This window comes from Crotalus tigris, unplaced genomic scaffold (assembly GCF_016545835.1).
Source record: "Crotalus tigris isolate CLP2741 ecotype Arizona unplaced genomic scaffold, ASM1654583v1 scf7180000017666.27876245, whole genome shotgun sequence".
Classification (NCBI taxonomy): domain Eukaryota; kingdom Metazoa; phylum Chordata; class Lepidosauria; order Squamata; family Viperidae; genus Crotalus; species Crotalus tigris.
The window spans coordinates 1,167,373-1,188,841 of NW_024096551.1; the positions used below are offsets into that span (position 1 = coordinate 1,167,373).

At 35.8% G+C, this 21,469-nt stretch overlaps 2 protein-coding genes across 2 annotated transcripts in view; both read left to right on the plus strand.

Annotated features, from left to right (window-relative positions):
* Positions 1-1,086: 1,086 nt before the first annotated feature.
* Positions 1,087-10,181, plus strand: TMEM42 (transmembrane protein 42). Its single transcript, XM_039336106.1, has 3 exons — positions 1,087-1,299; positions 7,571-7,717; positions 8,233-10,181. The coding sequence occupies exons 1-3, from the start codon at positions 1,141-1,143 to the stop codon at positions 8,377-8,379; spliced, it is 453 nt and encodes a 150-aa protein (XP_039192040.1). The 5' UTR covers positions 1,087-1,140; the 3' UTR covers positions 8,380-10,181.
* A 1,055-nt stretch (positions 10,182-11,236) lies between these two features.
* TGM4 (transglutaminase 4) overlaps positions 11,237-21,469 on the plus strand; it is a 40,494-nt gene continuing 30,261 nt past the window's right edge. Inside the window, exon 1 of the mRNA XM_039336105.1 lies at positions 11,237-13,020. Coding sequence (XP_039192039.1) covers positions 13,005-13,020 — 16 coding nt within the window. The 5' untranslated portion in view covers positions 11,237-13,004. The remainder of the gene's footprint in view (positions 13,021-21,469) is intronic.

The following is a 21,469-nucleotide window of genomic DNA, read 5'->3' on the forward strand; positions in this document are numbered from 1 at the left end:
CAGATCAAACCCTGCTTTGGTGTACTCTGAGTCTTTGGACATTCCTTTTTTTGTGATGAAGAAAAGTTATACATTACTTTTTTCTTTGTCCTCATAATTTTGCTTTCATCTTGTCTCCAACATACGCAAGATAACCGTAAGTCATCCTTAGCTGTACCAATATTCTGAAAATATACAAGAGCATTCTCAAGGTATATAACATCTATTAAGATTTTTCAGCCAATCTATTTGGCAACTAGACAAGCATACCAGAGACATCCAATTTCATCTTGGGATAATTTTTTTTCTAAGTATGTGGATGGCATGTTGACTCCGCAGTGAGGGAAAGCCCTTACGATAATGATTCTAGACTTCAACAAACCATAATCAGATGAAATTTGAAAAGGTGTACAAGAGCAGAGTTGCTGCACTCTACAAATTACTTTGTACATCTTCAAGGATCTTGTGCATGTGTGCATATGATGTTCCATAAAATCAAAGGTTTTCTGAGTTTTGTGATACTTTGATTGAAGATGTCATGATCTTTTCCATACTTGATGCAGCTTTGCTCCAGATTTGTAACATTTGAGAAAAATCTTTACTTTCCATTATTTCCAGCGTAATGGTTTTAAAATTATTTCCCATATAATCAATTAAGCCACTATCATTTTGTCTTCAGATTAATACTAATGAAGCAGTGTAATAAGATGCTAAATATTATAAGAAACTTAAAACAATCCTCAAGATTTTCTGGCTTTTATCTTTGGATAGGGAGGGCTTCCTTAAGTGCATGCGTTGTTCTTGATTGCAATGTTGTTTGTGCATTCAAATCCAACTTTTCTCTGCAGGAACAGAGATGTATCTCCTTTCTTTATTCCAACCCACAGCATCTCTATTAGAGAGCACTGTTTCGGCACAACTTCAAGATCACCTTTGGTTTTATAAGATTTCTGACATTTAAAATAAAGTAGATAGCCCTGCAGACATGTGAGACAGTCTTACGATGCAATATCATACATATTTATAGTAAGGTGTCACCAGACTATCTCCTTTGGAGAATAACTACAGCAAGGCGGAGTCACATTGTCACGTGACAATTCCTCAGTCGAACGCGCGAGCGCCGTCTTTTCGAAAGACTCCCGAAAACGGAGCGCTGGGCCTATGCCGCTGGCGTTAGGGGCTACATGCGCCATTGGCGCTGGCCTGCTGGGGGCGCTGGCTGCTTCCTCAGCCAAGCTGTCTTTGGGCGCTGATTACTTGCGGGCTGCTTGCCAAGCCGTCCTCGGGGAAGAAGAGACCACCGGGGAAACCTGTACCTGGGTAAGAGGCCGCCTCTGTTGCGGAAGAAGCGATTGGCGCCATGATTCTTTGCTATCGCTGGCCTGCGAACCCTTTAACCCGGCAGCAGTCTGGAAGGCCGAGTGGCCTAACGAGGAGGAGATGCAGGCACGCATCAGAGAAACTCGGGTGTCTAATAAATGTAGCATATTTTAAGAGATCCGAAGCAAGGTCGGTCAGCAGATTTTCCCCTCCCCTTAAATTATTTTGCAGGAGGAGAAATTAGAAGAACGCCTATTTCAAGATCACCCAATGAATGTCCCTGGCTGAGGGTTCAATTTGAAGTGGCTCTTGTTCATGTAAATCCTCATTCAAAAATAAAGGAGAATATTTGTAGCTCACGGTTGAAATGAGGGATGAGCTTGGTTGTTTTTTTGTTTTGCAGACATTTCATTGCCCAAATAAGTAACATTAGCAACGCTAATGATGATGCCCTGATGCAACATAAAGTACCAAGGACCCCGCATTTAAAAATCCTTTCACATTCAACGTGAATGATTTGAGATAAAATCTCAACTTAATTAGTTTGACTTAAAGATGGCACTAAGTAACATTCTTGCTTGCTGTAACTAGCAAATACACAATTACTGGCTTCAGAAGAATAAGCAGAATTAGCCATTGCAGGAAAAATAATATGCTTATAGTTTTGTTGTAAAACACCTTCAAAAATAATTATAATTAGAAAATAATTAGCAAAAATCTTGCTAAGAAAACTACAGGGACTAGCCAAGAGTCAGTTGATGATGTTGTAAGCAGGGATGAGTAATTAATGTTTACCAGGAATCTTTTGTGTCATATTATAGAATCCAGTCAGCTCCAAATTAATAATCTTGAAAATTAAAAAAAAATCCTCTTTATGAGTGTCCAGTTCTGAAGATAGTTTATTGAATAATATTTTTGTTTGTGATGGCTAGATTGAAATATTGTTGATTAATTTGGGAAGCAAAGGCTCTCCAAAGGTTGCGAATCAAATTGAATATACAGGTAGTCTTCAGCTTATGACTACAATTGAACCAAAAATTCTGTTACTAAGGGAGACAGTTAAGTGAATTTTGACCCATTTTATGATTTTTTTCCATAATTGTTAAGTGAATTATTGCAGTTATTAAGTTAGTAGCATGATTGTTAAATGAATCTAGCGTCCCCGTTGACTTTGCTTGTCAGAAGGTTACAAAAGGTGACACTGCAACTATCATAAATATGCCAAGCATCTGAATTTTGATCATCTCGATGCTGTAACAGTTGTGTGAAAAACAAACATAAATCACTTTTTCAGTTATAACTTAAAACAGTCATTAAATGAACTGTTAAAGTTGAGTACTACATACAGTGCATTCAGAAAGTATTCACACCCCCTTCACTTTTGTCAATTTTGTTATGTTACAGCCTGATTCTACAATTGTTGAAATTCATTTTTTTCTCATTAATCTACACTCAGTACCCCATAATGACAAAGGGAAAACAGAATTTTAAAATGTCTGTAAATTTATTAAAAAGAAATGTTTAATTTTCAGTAGCTTGGAGAACTCTTCATGAAGTGACTACAGTTTCTCTTACTGAAGTATACTGAATCAAAAGACAGTTGTTAGGATTATTGTGGGGGATCCTGGGTTCCATTTACACTCACCATATATCTATACCCAGTAGAGCCAAGTCTGTTACTGAGTGTCCATTCAGGTTCTATAATTGGGCATTTTTCATATCAATTTCTATAGTTCTCCGTTTTATGGCCACCAGCAGGAAAGCAGATTCTTCCTTCCAAATATGAGGTGTGCAAACTTTCTGTCTTGGGGAAAGATTCTTTTGCTAGGCGTTGACTGGGTGAGGATCAACAAATCATTGATTGAGGTTCAAAGTGGCTTCCCATGATCAGCAGGACACTGATTAGCTATAAAAATACTTTTAAAATGATCAGTGCTATAATTAATTTGAGCTGTTCACAAGTTTAGAATCTGGTAAGTCTCCTGTCCTGGACCTTAGCCCTGTTGCCAATCATACTGTGATAGGATTATTTGCATTCACCTGTATTCTAAGGCAGGACTTGAACTGTCCTTTACTTGAACTATAACGATGTTTAATACTTTCCCATTTTTTAATAATTACTCAGAATAAGTAAAGCTAGGTGGATATATGACAATATATATTTATATTACAGATGAGCTATTTCATCTGCAATACAAAAAGTTTATTATAGATAAATATTCTGGTCTATGGAGTTTAATCAATGTTTTTCCTCCTCCCTTTCACCCTTATCAATTGCCCTATTAAGGAACAAAAATGAAACCGAGAAAATGGGTCTCATGACCCATTTAGAATTTTTTTAAAAAAGGTAAAACACAGGTCAAAAGTAAAAAAGTCACACACGTTTAGGGGTATTTTTTCCTCACTGGCCCACATGGAATCAACAATGCTGAAATGTTTCTGTGTAAGGCAGACGATGGGATTATTGATAGAAGCTGAAATGCAAATTTGTTTTGGAGGCAACACAGAGATTAGACAATAGTACAGCAGATTAAACAATAATAGATGGGAAAGCAAAAAATGTGCCTTTTTCCTATGGCTAAGAGAAAATGACTTGCCCAAAGTCATCCAGCCTACTTTCATGGCTAAGGTAGGACTTGAACCCACATTCTTTTACTTTTTAGCTTGCTGCCTTAGACCAAAATCAGAGTTCCAATTTTTTTTCCAAGTCTTTTTCCATTAGGCCCAGAATAAGTTTCTGGTTTTATCTTTATATTCACTTTAAGAATTTTCTGTATTAGAATATAAATCCTACTCCAATATTTCTTTGCTTTATCACATGTCCACCGTAAGTGATAAAAAGTCCCTTCTTTACATTTACATTTCCAACATTCATCTGAGATACCTTTATACATTCTAGATAACTTACCTGGTGTGAAATACCAACGATATATCATCTTATAAAATTTTTCTTTTAAATCATAATTTAGTGTGAATTTTAAACCGTTCGTCCACATATTCTCCCATTGTTCAAGCATCACATTATACCCATTGAATCATATAATGTTTTACATGTTCACTTTCCAAATTCAATTTCAATAACATTTTGTAAACCTTAGCAATAAATGTTCATTACTACCACATAGTAAAGTTTCCAAATTATTTTTAACAAAATCAAACACTTAACTATCTTTATCTACTTTAAATCTTTCTTTCAATTGTAAATATGTAAACCAATGGCTGACATGACCTTCTGAGTCTAATTCTTCCTTAGACTTGAGGGTGAGGTCACCGAAATTAAAGATAGTCCAGTCCAGCCTCACCACCATTTCTTTTCTTTAAAAAGCTTGGGGGCGACACCCAACTTTGTAAAGAACCTTGTTTTGTATTTATTCCAAACTCTTAGTATGGCATGTCTAACAAAATGATTGTTGAAATCAACATTTACTTTAACTTTATCATACCATAAATAACCATGCTATTCAAACTTTAATTCATGACCTTCTAAATCAAGTAGCCTCTTGTTCTGGAGCCGTAGTGGCGAACCTATGGCATGCGTGCCACAGGTGGCACGCAGAATCCTCTCTGTGGGCACATGCGCCCTCGCCACTGTCCTAAGCTTTCAGCTGGGTTTTATAAAACCTTTTTGCTTTAGGCCTCCGCCACCGTGTGCAAAAAAAAAAGGTTCAATCAATCAATCAATTTCAACTCGCAGGGAAAAAAAAAGATCTCGCAAAGTTGGAATTGATTGATTGAACTTTTTAGTCCCACCCAGTCTGCCGTTACCACCACAGACATGCCCACCCAATGGGCCACGCCCACCCAATGGGCCACACCCACCCAATGGGCCACACCCATCCGGCACCCGATGATACATAAGTGGGTTTTGGGTTGCAGTTTGGGCACGCAGTCTCTAAAAGGTTCACCATCACTGTTCTGGAGGCTCATCCACTTTTTTAGCCAAATCAAACAACAAGCATCAAAATAAGATTTCAAATCAGGTAAACCCAAACACCCTCTTTCCATAGTATCTTGTAGTAACTTATATCTAATTCTTGGTTTCTTCCCTTGCCATATAAACTTGGAAATATCTCTCTACCATTGTTTAAATGGAATATCAGTTGCAAGTATTGGTAATGTCTGAAACAGAAAGCACATATTTGGTAAAACATTCATCTTAATTACAGAAATTCTACTTAGTAGTGATAAATGTAATTTGTCCCATCTTTGTAAATACTTTTTAATATCATTCTGGAGAGGCACATAATTCTTTTGAAACAGTTTTGTATTTGTGTTTGTCAACATAACCCCTAAAAAGTTCACCTTTTTCTTGACCTTAAAACCAGACTTTTTAATCAATATATCATAATCTTGAAAAGACATATTCTTAACATTGTTGTTTTCTGTTTGTTTATTTTAAAACCCACTAAAGCGCCAAACTCATTTAATTTCCTCATCAAATATTCTATCTTATTTTGGGGGTCTTGCAAGAATACTATATAACCAAATCATCAGCAAATGCCCTCAATTTATAAACTTCTTTCTTGATGTTGAGACTCTAGAAAGAGTACAGAGAATAGCAACAAAGATGATTAGGGACTGGAGACTAAAACATAAAACAATGGTTGCTGGAATTGGGTATGTCTAGTTTAATGCAAAGAAGGACTAGGGGTGACATGAAGAGGGAATCAAGCTATTCTCCAAAGCACCTGAAGGCAGGATGGAAACTTATCAAGGAGAGAAGCAACCTAGAAATAAGGATAAATTTTCTGAACAATTTTTTTCCAAGGTTCTATATTAAAAATTCAGTTCTGATGACAAATAATTGAATGAAACATCACTATATTTCAGGACAGGTTTGAGGGCTTTGTATGCATGTAGTAGCCCCTGAATGAATAACTTTATAACACTTTAACTCACTTCTATTACATAGGTTTCCGTATGTAATATGAAATTAGGAAACAGCATGCTAATAGGGAAAACAATATTGGCTAAATGCAGTTGGTATTTAATTAGATAATAGAATTTATAAATCAATTTGTTTAAAGAATAGTTCCCTATAAACAACTAAGAAGTCTTAAGTTGGGGAAAACCAGTTAATTAAGAAATGCTAAACTGGCTCTGGGGAAAAACAAATTGTTTTCTAATCCCCTGATAACAGATGATTTGAATCCTCCAAAGCTTTGTCAAGAAATTTCTAAAACAAAAGAGAAATAATTCTGTACATGCTCATTTATTTTTATAAAAATACAGTCTAATCGTGTGGTGCTATGTATTATAAAAAGAAATGTCAGATAATTACAAAAATGAACTATGAGTAATACAAACTCATTTTGGAAGGTCCAGCGGTTGTGTGAGAACACACTGCATTCTTGCACGTGCATTTTATGTGTGCTGTTGTCAGAAATATGAAAATACATGATTTTTCTTTGTAGTGTATTTAGTCAGATTAATTTGATTAATTTCTGTCCTCACCCTCTGATGCTTAATTGTTAATTCTTGTCTCTTGTCTCATGAATTTGAACACTTAATTTAGTTTTCCTCGACTTGTTTACATGACCTTAGTAAAATTGATATAGTCTGAAAGTGTATTTCTATTCCAATAGCTCTAGCATTAGTGCTATGCTTACAAAGATAATTATCAAAATATAGCAAGTGAGATATTATCTCCCATTTCAGTGAGGAATTTTGGCACAATTTTGCACAATTTAAAGTGATTGTTCCTTTTAACCTTCAGAACTAAATACAAGTAATCTTGACTTAGAATAATTCATTCAGTGATAATTCAAAGTTACAACAGCACTGAAAAAAGTGATTAATGACTGTTTCTCACACTTACAACTCTTACAGCATTCCCATGGTTAATGATCAAATTTCAGACCCTCGGCAACTGACTCATTTTTGACGTTTGCAGTGTTCTGGGATCATGTGAACACTTTTGCAACTTTCTGACAAGCAAAGACATGGGGAAGCCTGATTGACTTAACCACCATGTTACTAATTTTCTGTGATTCACATAACAACAAAGGCAAGAAAGGTTAAAGGATTACCTGTACAAGATGATGAATGAAGCATTGATATGCAATTTGCAAAGCAAATCTGAACCGTGACAATGCTTTTTGTAAGATTGCCCATTGCAACAACATCCTCTCTTTTAAAAAAATGTATTTAATAATGTAATATTCAGAGCTAAGCTCTAACTAGATTGCGTATCTGCTGTTTCCTGCTTTGAATTGAATGTTTGTAAGATATATAGAAAAGATCACAGTTTTTGTCCCCAATTGTTCTGCAGGTATCCATGATACTTCGAGTAGTTTGTGGTGGTCTAGTGTTTGTGTGCAATGCCATAATGTGGACTTTCTTTGCTAAAGCTTTAAGATATTCCTCCTCCTCAGCTACAGTAACTGTGACATCAACAGCATCCAACCTCATCTTTTCAGTGAGTATAGTGAGACCATATGATTGATGAAAGCCCCAAAAGGTGGAGCACTCCTCTGCTCCTTTTAAGGCAGAATATCATAATATGCTTGTATTGCTGTTACCACTTGTGAGTGTTCTGAATGGTCTGCAAGTAGTCCAAAGCCAAACAGTTTCTCCAGACTTGGAAAATCCATTTTGGTATCAGAACTTTCTGGAACTGGAACATTTAACACCCTAACTCGGTTCTCTAAACAAAAACAGGGAGGTTTTAGCAAGCATGTGTGAGTTGGTAATATTGGGTGATTTCTTCTGTTAGTCCCTAGCTACTTTCTGAACAGTATATTTAAATCCTAAATTATTGTATAGCCTTTGAATGTTGTACAAAAAGAATCTTTTGTAATATGTTCAAAATACTGTTGCTTCTGCATATGTCTTAAAAATAATCTATGCATTTTCAGTTTATGGCAGCTAAGGAATTTACGCATTGAGCAGAGTACAATTTTACTATTGCTTATTCTTCACCTTGTCTTACAGGCCTTTTTAGGAAGATTGTTGTTTGGAGAAATAGATGACCTGTTATGGTGGATTGGAATATTCATTTCCCTTCTTGGACTTCTGTTACTTCACACCTCACCATCTCTACTAGAACAACAAATCTGTCTAAAGGAGAAAAAGAAATAGAATGCAACAGGCTTTTAATTCATAACACAGAAAAGAAATAAACAAATAAAATAGGACTCCAGGTTTGGTGGAAGTACAGAATTGCCATGATGTACTTATAGCAGATATTGTTGTGCTAGATACTCAAAATACTTTAGTCACAGTGACCATAAACAGAATTTTGGAAAAAAGGACAGTCATCATATTTGTGACACTTGAGGAAATTTGGTGAATAATTATCATAGTTTACCATGATCAACTGGAATAAAGGATCTTTCACAATTCTTAAGAAAGATATGGTATTAAGTGCAATAGGTTTTCCCCTTTTCTGCATTAAGCTGACTAATCACAAGAGAGAGTAAGAAGTAAATCCAAATTGACTTCTTTTCACATTACAAAATATATCTACTGTATGTTGTATGCTGATGGAGTTGGCAGTATTGTATCCATGATAATGAGATTACCAAAATAAATATCAAATACACATTTTTAAATAATTTACATCAACAAAAATATAAAAGTGATGACATCAATATGATTATACATGCTTTGTGAATGCCACCAGTTTAATATAATCAACCAACTATAGATTAATGCAACATAGAGTATTTAACAGAAAAATTCCTATCAGAAAAATGAGCTGCTTTTATTGAAAGTCAAAGCTACATACTCAATTAGAACAATATGCAAAGTCAACTGTAAGAATTTAAAATTTGTTCCCATTTTATAATGTAAAGATACTCACACTTTAAAAAAGATCAGTTCAGAAGATGAATTTCAACATAAAAATAAATGTTGTTTCCTTTGAAATCTTAATTTAACTATTCTTGATCTTTTTAATATCAAAACAAGTGTTTGTGAGTTTTTGTGTTAGTCCCATGACTAATAATACCACTCAGGTTCTTTGCTGTTGGATATTTCTCCCTCCCTCCATCAGGATTTGATTTTGGTGTGTTTTATTGTTAATTTTTGCAAACTGAACTTTCTTTTTCTAGAACAGGTTCAAATATGGGCAAGAGAAGTCTGCCTCTTGGCAAACTTCTTTATGGGGTTCCCCCGAATTCTGCTTTCTCCATTCTGCATGAAGCTGCTAGATTGGGTTATCTATAGGTATGAGGTTAAATATATTCCAGTTGTATATTTCTATTTCTGGCTGTTGCACTCAACTCCCATAATCCTTTATGGCCCAACCAGTCTAGAAGTTATTACCATAAATGCCGGCGTACAAGGCGATCCGGCGTATAAGACGACCCCCGTCTTTATAGCCGGGCCACATTCCTAGAACGTCGTCTTATACGCCAGAAACTACCAGTATTTCCGGCGTATAAGACGACCCCCGTCTTTGGCGCCGATTTCAGCACTCGCGGAAGTCGCCTTATATGCCGGCATTTACAGTAGTCATAGGAAACGTGTATTTACATTCAACCTGTAAATAGACTACTGTTGGAATTGAAAACACTTATAATCTTAGTTCCATGGCTTTAAATTTTTGAGAATTTTCTAATTTATTACATCCTAAGAAACATCTACAAGTTTTAAAACAGTGAGTTTTATGCTGTGCGCCTGGTAGTTACAGTCAGGACAATGTTTTTTAATGGTTTAAATTAATATAATTGGATTACTTAATAATTTCAATGTCATGAAATATGTATATTTGATGGGTTGTGGGAAATATGCCAAAGCTCTGGAGAGATACAGATCACCTTTTTCTGCCTTACCCTGCTGCCTTTTAAAAAATCTTTACTCAGAATAACCTCTGAGGTGAAACTCAAGATTCTGTATATAAAAACAAGTAAATTTGACATATCAAATATGTACTTCAACGATGTTTATTTGGAGGGTGTGTTTCTTTTTCTTCCTATTGATAGTATTGCTTATCCAGGGTGGGAAGTTGTGTAAAGTTAGAAAAGTCTCAACATTTATCTAAAATAAATACAAACTTCTGTATCTATTCTAGCAGTTCCCACACATGCACAATGTTTTTTTCCCCTGTTCAATCATATCCTGTTCAATCATTTTCCCCTATTCTCAGAGGTTACCGGAACAAGTCCCTGAAATTTTCTTGGCAAGTATTTTCTAAATGGTTTGCTATTGTCTCTACTAAGGCTGTAAGAATGTGACTAAACCAAGGTCACCCAGCTGGCTTTATACCTAGGGCAAGATTAAAACTGGTGTAGTAATTAAGGCATCATGGTCTCCAGCCTGATGCCTTAACTACTACACAAAAGTTGTTATACATATATAGTGAGAAATATGAGGGCAATTTGGTTATCAATGACAGACACTTGCAGATACAGAACTTTTATTATACACATTAGAAAACTACATTACTTTTTGACATAATCGGCATTCAAATTGAGGTACTTGTCTTAATGTCTTACAAGGTTTAAAATTTCTTAATAGTAGCTCAGTGCCAAATCTGGGCTATGGGAGGGGGTGTCATTAAAAACATCCCAACGGAACTGCTTCAAAAGTTCTTGGGTGCATCTAGAGGTGTGCGGGCAAGCATTATTGTGAACCAATACCACACCAGAAGTGCCACAGAAAATCCCGCCAAATGTGAAAGTGCCAAAGGAGTACTGCTAGTGAAGTTCATGGAGGGTTGTGGTTCAACCATTCATAGAAGTCTACTGTGAAATGTTACAAAAACTCAGATGAGCCATCCATAACAAGCATCAATATATGCTGACTTCCAGTGTGATGTTGGTTCACAATAATGCCCACACACCACTAGACGCACCCAAGAACTTTTGAAGCAGTTCTGTTGGGATGTTTTTGATGACCCCCCCCCATAGCCCAGATTTTGCACCAAGCAGCTATTATTAAGGAATTTCAAATCTTGTAAGATGTTATGACAAGTGCCTCAATTTGAATGCCGATTATGTCGAAAAGTAATGTAATGTTGTAGTTTTCTAATGTGTGTAATAAAAGTTCCTAATCTTCGAGTGTCTGTAACTGATAACCAAATGGAGGTTTATTTCTGAATTGCCCTCATATATAAGACTTATACATAGAAGTAAGAAGCAAAAAGGAAAAGAGATTAAAGCTTCATCATAAGAATAAAAGAAATAGAACTAATTAATTTACCCGAAAGCAACTCACTATGCTTCTCCATACCTTGTTATCTTTATAAACTATTTTTCTTCAGCCCCATTCAAGCATTGCTTCATATATTTCTTTTTATGCTTGTAACATCTCACTATTCAACTTATTCACAAATTTCTCATTCTTCCCCTTCCTCTTGACCCACTCACTCTTCATGAGTATACATGTTTGTGATTCCATCTCTATTGGTTTTGCCTCCTACTGGTCATTCACTTTTGTTTTTGAGATTGTTTTCTTAAAGTGCCCTTTATTTTTTACCCCATTACCAAACATATTTCTTCAATACTCAAAACACCAAGCAGGAAGAGGAGCCATGAATAGAATATACTGTATATAATCTTCCTCAACCTCTTTCCTCAATGCTGTGCTCTAAAAAGAAAAGACTGAATATTGATGTGGAATTATATTAAAATTTAAATCTTAGAATTTATATATTGGTATCAGAATTGCCTGGACTGGATAACACATTAATCCTTTCTTCCCTGATTTGGCCTCCAAACACTTGTGAATTTCATGGTCAAACAGGTAGAGAACATACTTATGGTTTGCAAATCATAATGGCACATCATCCCACACCAAAAATCAAACAAGATAATATTTATGTTAAGGATGAAAAGTTTTTTCTTTCATTAACAAATAAATATGACTTCCCTTCTGAAAATTATTGACACTTGACAAATATACTTAATATGAAATAAGAATTTAGGCCATTGAGTTTAACCTCCTGTTAAATACAAGAAGTATCCATGACAGAAGGCTATCTAGCTTCTGCTTGAACACATTTATCTATCTCTTAAATTTATATATTCACTCATCTCATACAAAATGACTGGACACTTATAATTGCAATGACTTACCACTGTAATTCTGGATTCAAATACAATTATAAGTCAAGGACTATCTGTATTGCCTGAGAGAAAAATGTGAATGCTTTAAATTGGGTGCCAAACTTGCAACGTCATGTGATGTGTGTTGCAACGTATTGCAACAATGGGGTGGGCATGGTTTTGCTATGATGCATCCGGCCCGCAGGCTGGCAGTTTGACACCCCTGCTTTAAAAAGTTGCAGAAAGATGCTATATATGTTGCCTGCAAAATGATACATGCCTTTCCAAAATCTGAAATGTGTATGGTTCTGTTATTAAACCTTTGACCTGTTGGAGAAATTATGTTTCTATAAGGAACAAATGATTTCTGACAATCTTTTGTTAGGAATTAACATATTCCATGCTACATCTTTTTCATGTAATAGCTTCCTTTTATGAATGAAAGCTGACTTTCTTTTATTTCAGAAAAGCCATTTATGTAAATGATCTTTGTGTAAACTCCTTAATATGTTTAATGTATTCTGTAAACTTTTAAAGTCAATCTTAGGTTTCAGTTCCCTCATTATATCCCCACCCATCAGCAATGTACACTGACACCAAACCTGATAAAAGGACAAATGTTCCTTTGGCCCATTCAAAAACAGATAACACGAAACCTGTTACAATTCCTGCTGCCTCTTGCAAAACTTGCAGGAGCAAAGCTGAAAAAATACAATGAGTAAGACAACTGGTAAGTACAAGAGAAGATGTTAAAATCAATTCAAATTTCTTTCCTTTTTCTTGCTGTTATTTGATAACTCTATTAATAAAACTTGGAGCAGCATGTTGGATGATGTTAGGAATTTCACAAGTACTCAGTCTTTTGAGATTTTAAAATCTGAAATCCAACTTTTAAAATGACAGATGGAACTACAGGAACTTCAAGTAAGAATGAAATTGATTTAATATGTCTGTTCAACGTGCATTGTAGTTTATTTTACAATTGTTCTATAGGAGGTTTTTTTTTCCTATCAGGATCAATAGTTTAGTGTTCGGTTGTCAGGTTGAACTGAAATTTTTGTGCCACACATACTGATGTAGCTGCTAAAATAAACAATAATCTGGTTAAAAATGCTAATTTTTCAATCCCACAAAATTCAGTAGAATTTTTCTTTAAAAATAATCATTTGTCTGAGTGATAACATGCACCAAATATTGTTGTTAATCATTTGTGAAGGACATTACCTCTGTAAAGCAACTCACAGCTCTTTGTTCAGCAGGTATATAGTCAACTATTAAAAACTAGGGCTTCTGCAGGTTTAAGGGATTTTAAATAGTCATTTTCAGCAACTGCCATTTATTCACATTTTGGTGGAAATTGAATTAGCAATTTGATCTATTGTTACAATGGTTTAAAATTATTTATGCAGGCATTTCATCTATATCAGAATTTATTTAATTTTGTTTTTATTTTATTATTTTATTTGTACCCTGAATGGTTTTAAAATTTCATGCATCGCACTAAATTTTATTCACATGGACCTAACTTCTAATCTGTGATAAAGTTTGTAGGTACACTGTTCCATTTAAGCTCAGTTGCCTTGTTTGGAAGTCTAAGGCGCCTTGCAATATTTCATATTATAAAATTCATTTGTATATATACATAGGCTAAGTTTAAGATGGAAATTCATTTCAACAGCTGATTCACCATTAAAAGTTTAAGGACACCCATAGCTAAATAAGGACTTCCTGCAGAGAAGACTTAATTTTTTGCTTCACCTTTGGAACCAATTCTGCTACAAACAAAACTCCCTTTGTGCAGTGAAAAAGAAATAGTAGTCATATTTGCCTATTATTTATCCCACTTTGAGCCATCCTAGCCCCTTACTTTTAGAATGAACCACTGTTACTGCTTATCAACTGACTGGTGAAATAACTAATGGTATTGCATTCTATTTGCAAAAGTCCTAGAGTAAACAATGAAAACTAAATTTATGATTTTAGGGTTTAGATGTCCCTGAAACAATAGGGATGACATTGTGGTGGAGATCAGTGGCCAGGCAATGAATTCTGATCAGCAAAATATCTCTAGAAAAAGGAGAGATTGTGAAATTGCCCACTTATACTCTGGACACCTGCTTCTCATGAATGGACTGCAGATACTGATTTTTTCTGTGGGCAGCTTGTGAATCAAGAAGCTGGAAGTCAAGGGATTTCAACCAAACTTACACTTATAATGCAGCCTAAATGGACTAAGGGTCCAAATGAATGTGAAATTAGATTTTGAAATGAATATGAGCCGAGGTGGCGCAGCAGTTAGAGTGCAGTACTGCAGGCCACTTTAGCTGACTGTGTTCAGCAGGTCAGCGGTTCAAATCTCACCGGCTCAAGGTTGACTCAGCCTTCCATCCTTCCGAGGTAGGTAAAATGAGGACCCAGATTGTTGGGGGCAATGTAAATATATATACATTGCTTACTGATGTACACCGCTTAGAGAGTGCTCGCACTTAAAGCGGTATATAAGTCTCATAAATAAATAAAATTATAAGACTCCTCTCCCCAATATTAAAATGCTGCTGTTGTGAAATCTTATAAAAAACATGATTGGGTGGAACTTTGAAGGTTGGAACCTAAAGGAAGCTAGAAGGAACGAAAGATTACAATTTGAGAACACTTAAATTTATCTTACGAAGCCAGAACGGAATAAAACACTTCAACATTGGACATATTGAAGGATATTTGGGGGACAAAGAAAAAAATGAAAATGTATCAAGTTTCATCATTATCTGAAGGGATTGAAGATCAAGATTGTTAAAAAGAAGGCATTTTGTGGATGTTTTTACTGTTTTATTTATTTTTTCATTGTTTTATAATTTTAGAATTGTAAGTTGTCCTGAGTCATTTAGTTGGATTGGGCAGCTGTAGAAATTGAATTAATTAATTAATTAAGTTGGTTTATTTAATCAATATTAAAGGAGATTGGTAGCTTTGGTAAGCTTAATGAAGCTTTTCTTGACTAGGATTGAACAATGAGGCTTCAAAGATTTATTTATAGATAAGAAATGAAATATGGAAGATCAGTTGCTACATTTTAAAAGAAAATTATAAATTACTAAAATTGTTTATACATGATGAAGGGGAAAGTCGTTTTCTTATATATTTTTCTTTACTTTTTTCCTTTTCTGCAGTTTTTATTCTTTTATATATATTTTAGTTTGCGTTGGGTTTTTTCTTCTTAATTGTAGTGTTTAATAAAATCATTATAAAAATAGATTTCGGAAGTAGCTGTATTGATGTTTTGCAGCCAACACAACAACCATCTTTCCCTACTAGAGAATATACCCTGGCAATATCATTTTTCATCATGTTCCCATGATATGACCTTCATCTCATAATCAGCCCATGTGTGAAATAGACTTAAGTCATTCATTGCTAGATTGGTGCCAAATAATATTTTCTCCTTTATTTCTGATGCGTCTCAAGATCAGTCTCATGGTTATAAACTCTATTAGGCTATGTTACCCAATATCCTGAAGTGACTGCAAGGTCTGGGGAAAAAAGCAATAGAGATAGGAGTAGAATTTGCATTAGGGTCAACAAATTTCATGCCCGAATAGTTTTGTGTCAATTCAAGGATAGCACATTAACTCAGCAATGACAAAAGGCTCAAAGAGACTTGTGGTTTTCTTTAAGATAACAAATATATTATTTCATAAGCGTTTGAGGATCATACTTGATGCATGACGTGCATACACATAACAAATATAGTTGAACCATACCAAAAGAGTCATGTTCTTGTTTATATATGTAATAATGATTTAATGGATCAGTGTAAACCCATAACAGAGATATTTTGCTAAAATTATTTGCTATACAATAATAGATGAATGCCATAATTAGAAAAGGGAGATATCATACACCAGTAAGACTAATAATAACAGATAGGGAGATAAACCGAATGAATCTGGTTTATTCTGATTCAGGAATTCCTGAAGGAAATTTCCTAAAACATTAAAATTTGCAGAACTAGTTGGGAAATAGCACTTTATTCAATGGCACTTAAACCTTAAAACTAAATCTTGGGATTTAAAGATTTACAAGCTTGTGAAAGAATGTTTAAGCATATCTAAATGCAGATAGTTTAAGTCTTAGTGACAAATAACTTTGAATATAGTTTCACAATGCTCAAGAGAGATAGGCTCTGTGACATTGCTCTTATGAAATCTAAGGACCTTTCACCCTCATGGTGTGATAGATGGTTTGGGGAACCACTGCCATTGCTACTCTTTGCATACTTTATACTACTCTCATTCTTGGCCAGTAAGCCAACATAGACCAGTAAGTTCCACATATTGCATGGTCTAAGTGTCTGCAGTTGCCAGGTCAAACCTGCCATCAATGAAAGAAGCAGAATCATTATGAAGATTCACCTCCTGTCATGAGGACCCAGATTGTTGGGGGCAATGTAAAATATACATACATTGCTTACTGGTGTACACCGCTTAGAGAGTGCTTGCACTTAAAGCGGTATATAAGTCTCATAAATAAATAAATAAATAAATAAATTCCTGGCTTAAATGTGAATCCCTGTTTGGGTTGACAATACATACAGTCATAAATCAGTTGATTGCATTTTAGCTGGGAAACTGTGCAAATATAGATAATAGTTAAATTATGGTTCAGGATGTCAAGTATTCCAAAATTAAAGACCAAATTATTTGCATGGATAATTAAGCATCGTGAGATTACAGCCTCTGGATTGAAGAAAGAAATGATAAGAAGGACTTAAAACTGCTTTATTTCCCACTGTCCTTTACCAGTTCTCAAAAGCCATCCCACCAAAAGGGAAGCAATTGACACATGCATGGGTGGGAGAGGAAAAAAAGCAAGGGAGTCTGTAAGTCAGAGACCATGTTAATTGTAGCCTGGCAGAACACTTGCCCATCACTGGACTAACCTGGAGGAAGAGATTAAAATCTGGAAGTCTATGGAGATTGTCAGTCATCCAGTTCATGGTTGTTACAAAGGTGCTTTTTCAAGAGGCAACTGGTCTTTCTTTGTTTTTCCTTGAAGACAATTCACTTTTCATCCAAGAACCTTCTTCTTCAGTTCTGACTAAATGGGGAATGGAAGGATTTCTATTCTTTGAATCATCTGGCCATTAGCACTCTTTCTGAGAGTCATTGAAGCCATTTAGAGGTTTATCTGTGCCCTTACAGATCACCTGAATAGTGCAAATGGGTGTGGAACCTTCTTGGAACTGTTGTTGTAAATAGGTAGTGTTGTATCCTTCCCCCTCTGTTGAGAAATGGCTGTTCAATTTTAATGTGGATGGCCTCTTTGACCCCTCTTTCAAACCAGCAGTCCTCATCCAGAATGTGGACCTTGCTGTCTTCAAAAGAGTAGACTTTGTCTTTCAAATGCAGATGGACTGCTGAATGTTGTCCTGATAGGTTTGTTCTCTTATGTTGTTTGTGAAGTGGTTGTTTTGTTTCTCCAATGTACAGATGCATTATACTGCATATATCACATTGCCCAGTTTGTGTCTGGGTGTTTATCCTTGGAATGGACAAGCTTTTGCCTCAATGTATGTTTGGGTTTAAAGTGTGTACATATGTATGGGTTTAAAATGTATGTATGTTCAGGAATATCTGAAAAACTCCTTTTGCTTTGTTTATTGTTCTATTCTTTGTCTGTTGTGGAGGAGCTCCTGCTGGGTCTTCTGGGCCAGCTACATTAAAATTGAACAGTCTTCTCTCAACAGAGGGGGAGGGATTGACACCATCTACCTCCTGTTTACCATTCAGTCCTTTCAGCAGTTCCAAGAAAGTTCCACACCCATTTGCACTATTCAGGTGACCCTGAGGGCACAGATAAACCTCCAAGTGGTCTCACTGACTCTCAGAAAGAGTGCTAACGACTAGATGACTGCAAGGAATATACAGGTAGTCCTCGACTTACAACCACAACAGAACCCAAAATTTCTGTTGTTAAGTGAGACAGTTGTTAAGTGAATGTTGCTCCATTTTATGACATTTCCTGCAAAAGTTAAGTGAATCGCTGCAGTTGTTAAGTTAGTAACAGTTGTTAATGGAATCTAGCTTCTCCATTGACTGTTTGTCAGAAATTCGCAAAAGTTATCACATGACTAGGGATAATTGCAACACTCATAAATATGAGTCAGTTGCCAAATATCTAAATTTTGATCATATGACCATGGAGTTGTTGCAATAGTTGTAAGTATGAAAAATGGTCATAAGTTATTTTTTTTGGTGCTGTTATAACTTCAAACGGTCACTTAATTAACTGTTGTAAGTTGAAGATTACCTGTAAATTTTTCCATTTCCCAGCATTCAGTCAAAATTGAAGAAACTTCAAGGATAAAGAAAGTACCTCTCGAAAAAGCACCTTTGGGATAAAATCTAGAACAGTTTCATTTTTAGCCGATTTGTGCAGAAGAAACAAGCAGCTGAAAGTCACCAAAGTCAGGAGAAAGTACAGGATTTTTTTTTTATAATCCCACATTTCCCAGAGGGCTGCAGTGAGTGGGAGAGAGAGAATCTAGCTGTCATTACTTTTCCATGGACCAGCTTCCTAATGGAGACTAGGCTGTTCTTGTGTGCTTTCTAAAAACTGAGTTGTTTTGGAAGGCTTTTCTTTAATTCCATATCTGATGTCATCTTGCTATTTTTTTCTTGTTTATTATTTGGGTGGGGATTGGGGTGGATAGATGTTTCACATAAGAACTGCCATTTTGTTTGATTTTAATATCACTGTAGATGTTTTAATTTTTTATTGTATAGACTTTAAGCTGCCCAAGTCATTTGATTGTCACAGGATAAAATACTTACAAATAAATAAATAAAAATAAGTACAATCATTTTCTCAAATGGATAGTAGAGAGATGGAAATAAAGGAATTTCCTTGTTTCTATGTAAACAACGAAGTAAATAAATGAATAGAGGATCAGTTAAGGAAATGGCACCTGTAATCTGATAAAGTTTCTTCTGGTTATGTCATGTTCCTTGCCTATTAGCAAATCAGAATCATTTGCTGTCACAAAATAGGAGGATTTTCTCATTATCAAGGAGGAAGATGAGTGAAAAGCAAAGAAGGTGGGAAATTCCTCTACAAAAGAAATATAGAAATATGATACAAACAAAACTAAAATTAGAACCATTCTATTCACAGATTATTCAGGCTTAAGAAAAAATATAAAACCAAATATAGATGACATAGATACATAGATGTATCTACATTTTAATTGTCAGGCTTGTGACTAATTCTTTTTTTACTGTCTATAACTGAATGATGTTGATGCTGTGAATAAATGTGCACCTGGTGAAGGAGTGCGGGGGGGGGATTCCCAGCAGGAGCCCCATGGTTTCCTAGGAAGGAGGCACTGTATTCCAGACAGAAGCCCAGCTTTAGTCTGGTGAGAATCTATTAGATATGAGCAAATGAAGAATTGCTCTCAATTAGTATTCTCTTTGAGCTTTGGAGTTGGCCCTGATAGACACATTGCTTAAAATTAAAAAAAAAACTCACTCCCTCCCTCATTTATTTATTTATTTATTTTCTTTATTTTTCTTTCTTTTTTTCCTTCCCTCAGTTTCCAATGTCAATTAAAACTTCCTATTTTCAAATTTCCTACACTTTATCCTGTTAGTGATTAATATTCCTGAATTTAGTATATATGTATATATATATATCTTTGGTTATTCGGGTTTTCTCTCACGTAAAATTGGAAGTGTCCTGGCGACGTTTCGACGAAGTCTCATTCGTCATCTTCAGGCTGGTGTTTTCAGCTTCCTGCTTCTAGGAGCAATGTGTGATCGTAGCTGTTTCTTCCTTTTAACTGCCAGTGGGGGTATGGACTGATTGGATGAGAGCTTGGCTGTGTTCTGATTGGATGGAGGTGTGTTCTGATTGGTTAGGAGCTTGGCTGTGCTGTGATTGGATGGGGGGTTGGCTGTGCTCTGATTGGTTGGGGGAGTGTTCTGTTTGGGTGGGGTCTTTGAGTTGCACAGGGATGTGAGATGGTGAGCTGCACAGCTATTGTTTGGCTTCGCGTTCGTGGTCGTGCCTCATCTTCATGGTGGGTGTCAGTTTGCTATTGTTTGGCTTCGTGTTCGACCACGAACGTGAAGCCAAACAATAGCTATGCAGCTCACCATCTCACATCCCTGTGCAACTCAAACAAAGCCCCCACCCAAACAGAACACTTCCCCAACCAATCAGAGCACAGCCAACCCCCCATCCAATCAGAGCACAGCCAACCCCCCATCCAATCACAGCACAGCCAAGCTCCTAACCAATCAGAACACACCTCCATCCAAGCAGAACACAGCCAAGCTCTCATCCAATCAGTCCATACCCCCACTGGCAGTTAAAAGGAAGAAACAGCTACGATCACACATTGCTCCTAGAAGCACGAAGCTGAAAACACCAGCCTGAAGATGACGAATGAGACTTAGTTGAAACGTCGCCAAGACTCTTCCAATTTTATGCGGGAGAAAATCCAAATAACCAAAGACCTACATACAAACACCTGCGAAAACCTCAGAATATATATATATTCCTTTTTCTTAAATGAATTATTTTATTACTCTTCTGCTTCATTTTTTTTCTGTATTTCATAATATATGTACATACCCAAAATTGACTAATTCAAGAAAATTTCAATTAAGAAGAAACATTGAATAAAAGCACTGTCACTTTTAAAAATCTCAGCACCAGCTTTCAGTCTTTAATGATCTTATGATTATATTTTATTTTTTAAAAAAACACAGGATATTATTGGAGAAAAAAAATGGAATAAATTTTCTGCCCCTCTTACTGCTATGCCTACAGGTTGTTCAGACATTCACAGTGCAAACATCATAACCAAAGTAGAGGACCCAGTAGGATCTTTAGCCTTTCTCCCACAGCTCCTTCAGGCACTCCTCTCTGGCTGCAACCTGCTAGTCATGCAGCTTAACATGGGGTTGTGCCACTCTTCTAAGCAGTCTTGCCCATTCACACATCCCCATCCTGCCTACCTTAGCAAGAATGAATATTATTATTTTTCCAATCCTGAAAAAAAAAAGGATGTGAAAATTAAGCTTGTGAATTTACCACTCCATTTTCTTAATGGTGGAGTGTCATGCCTTTTGCCAGCCTTATTATTAGTGCAGATTAGGAATCAGCAATGTGGGAAG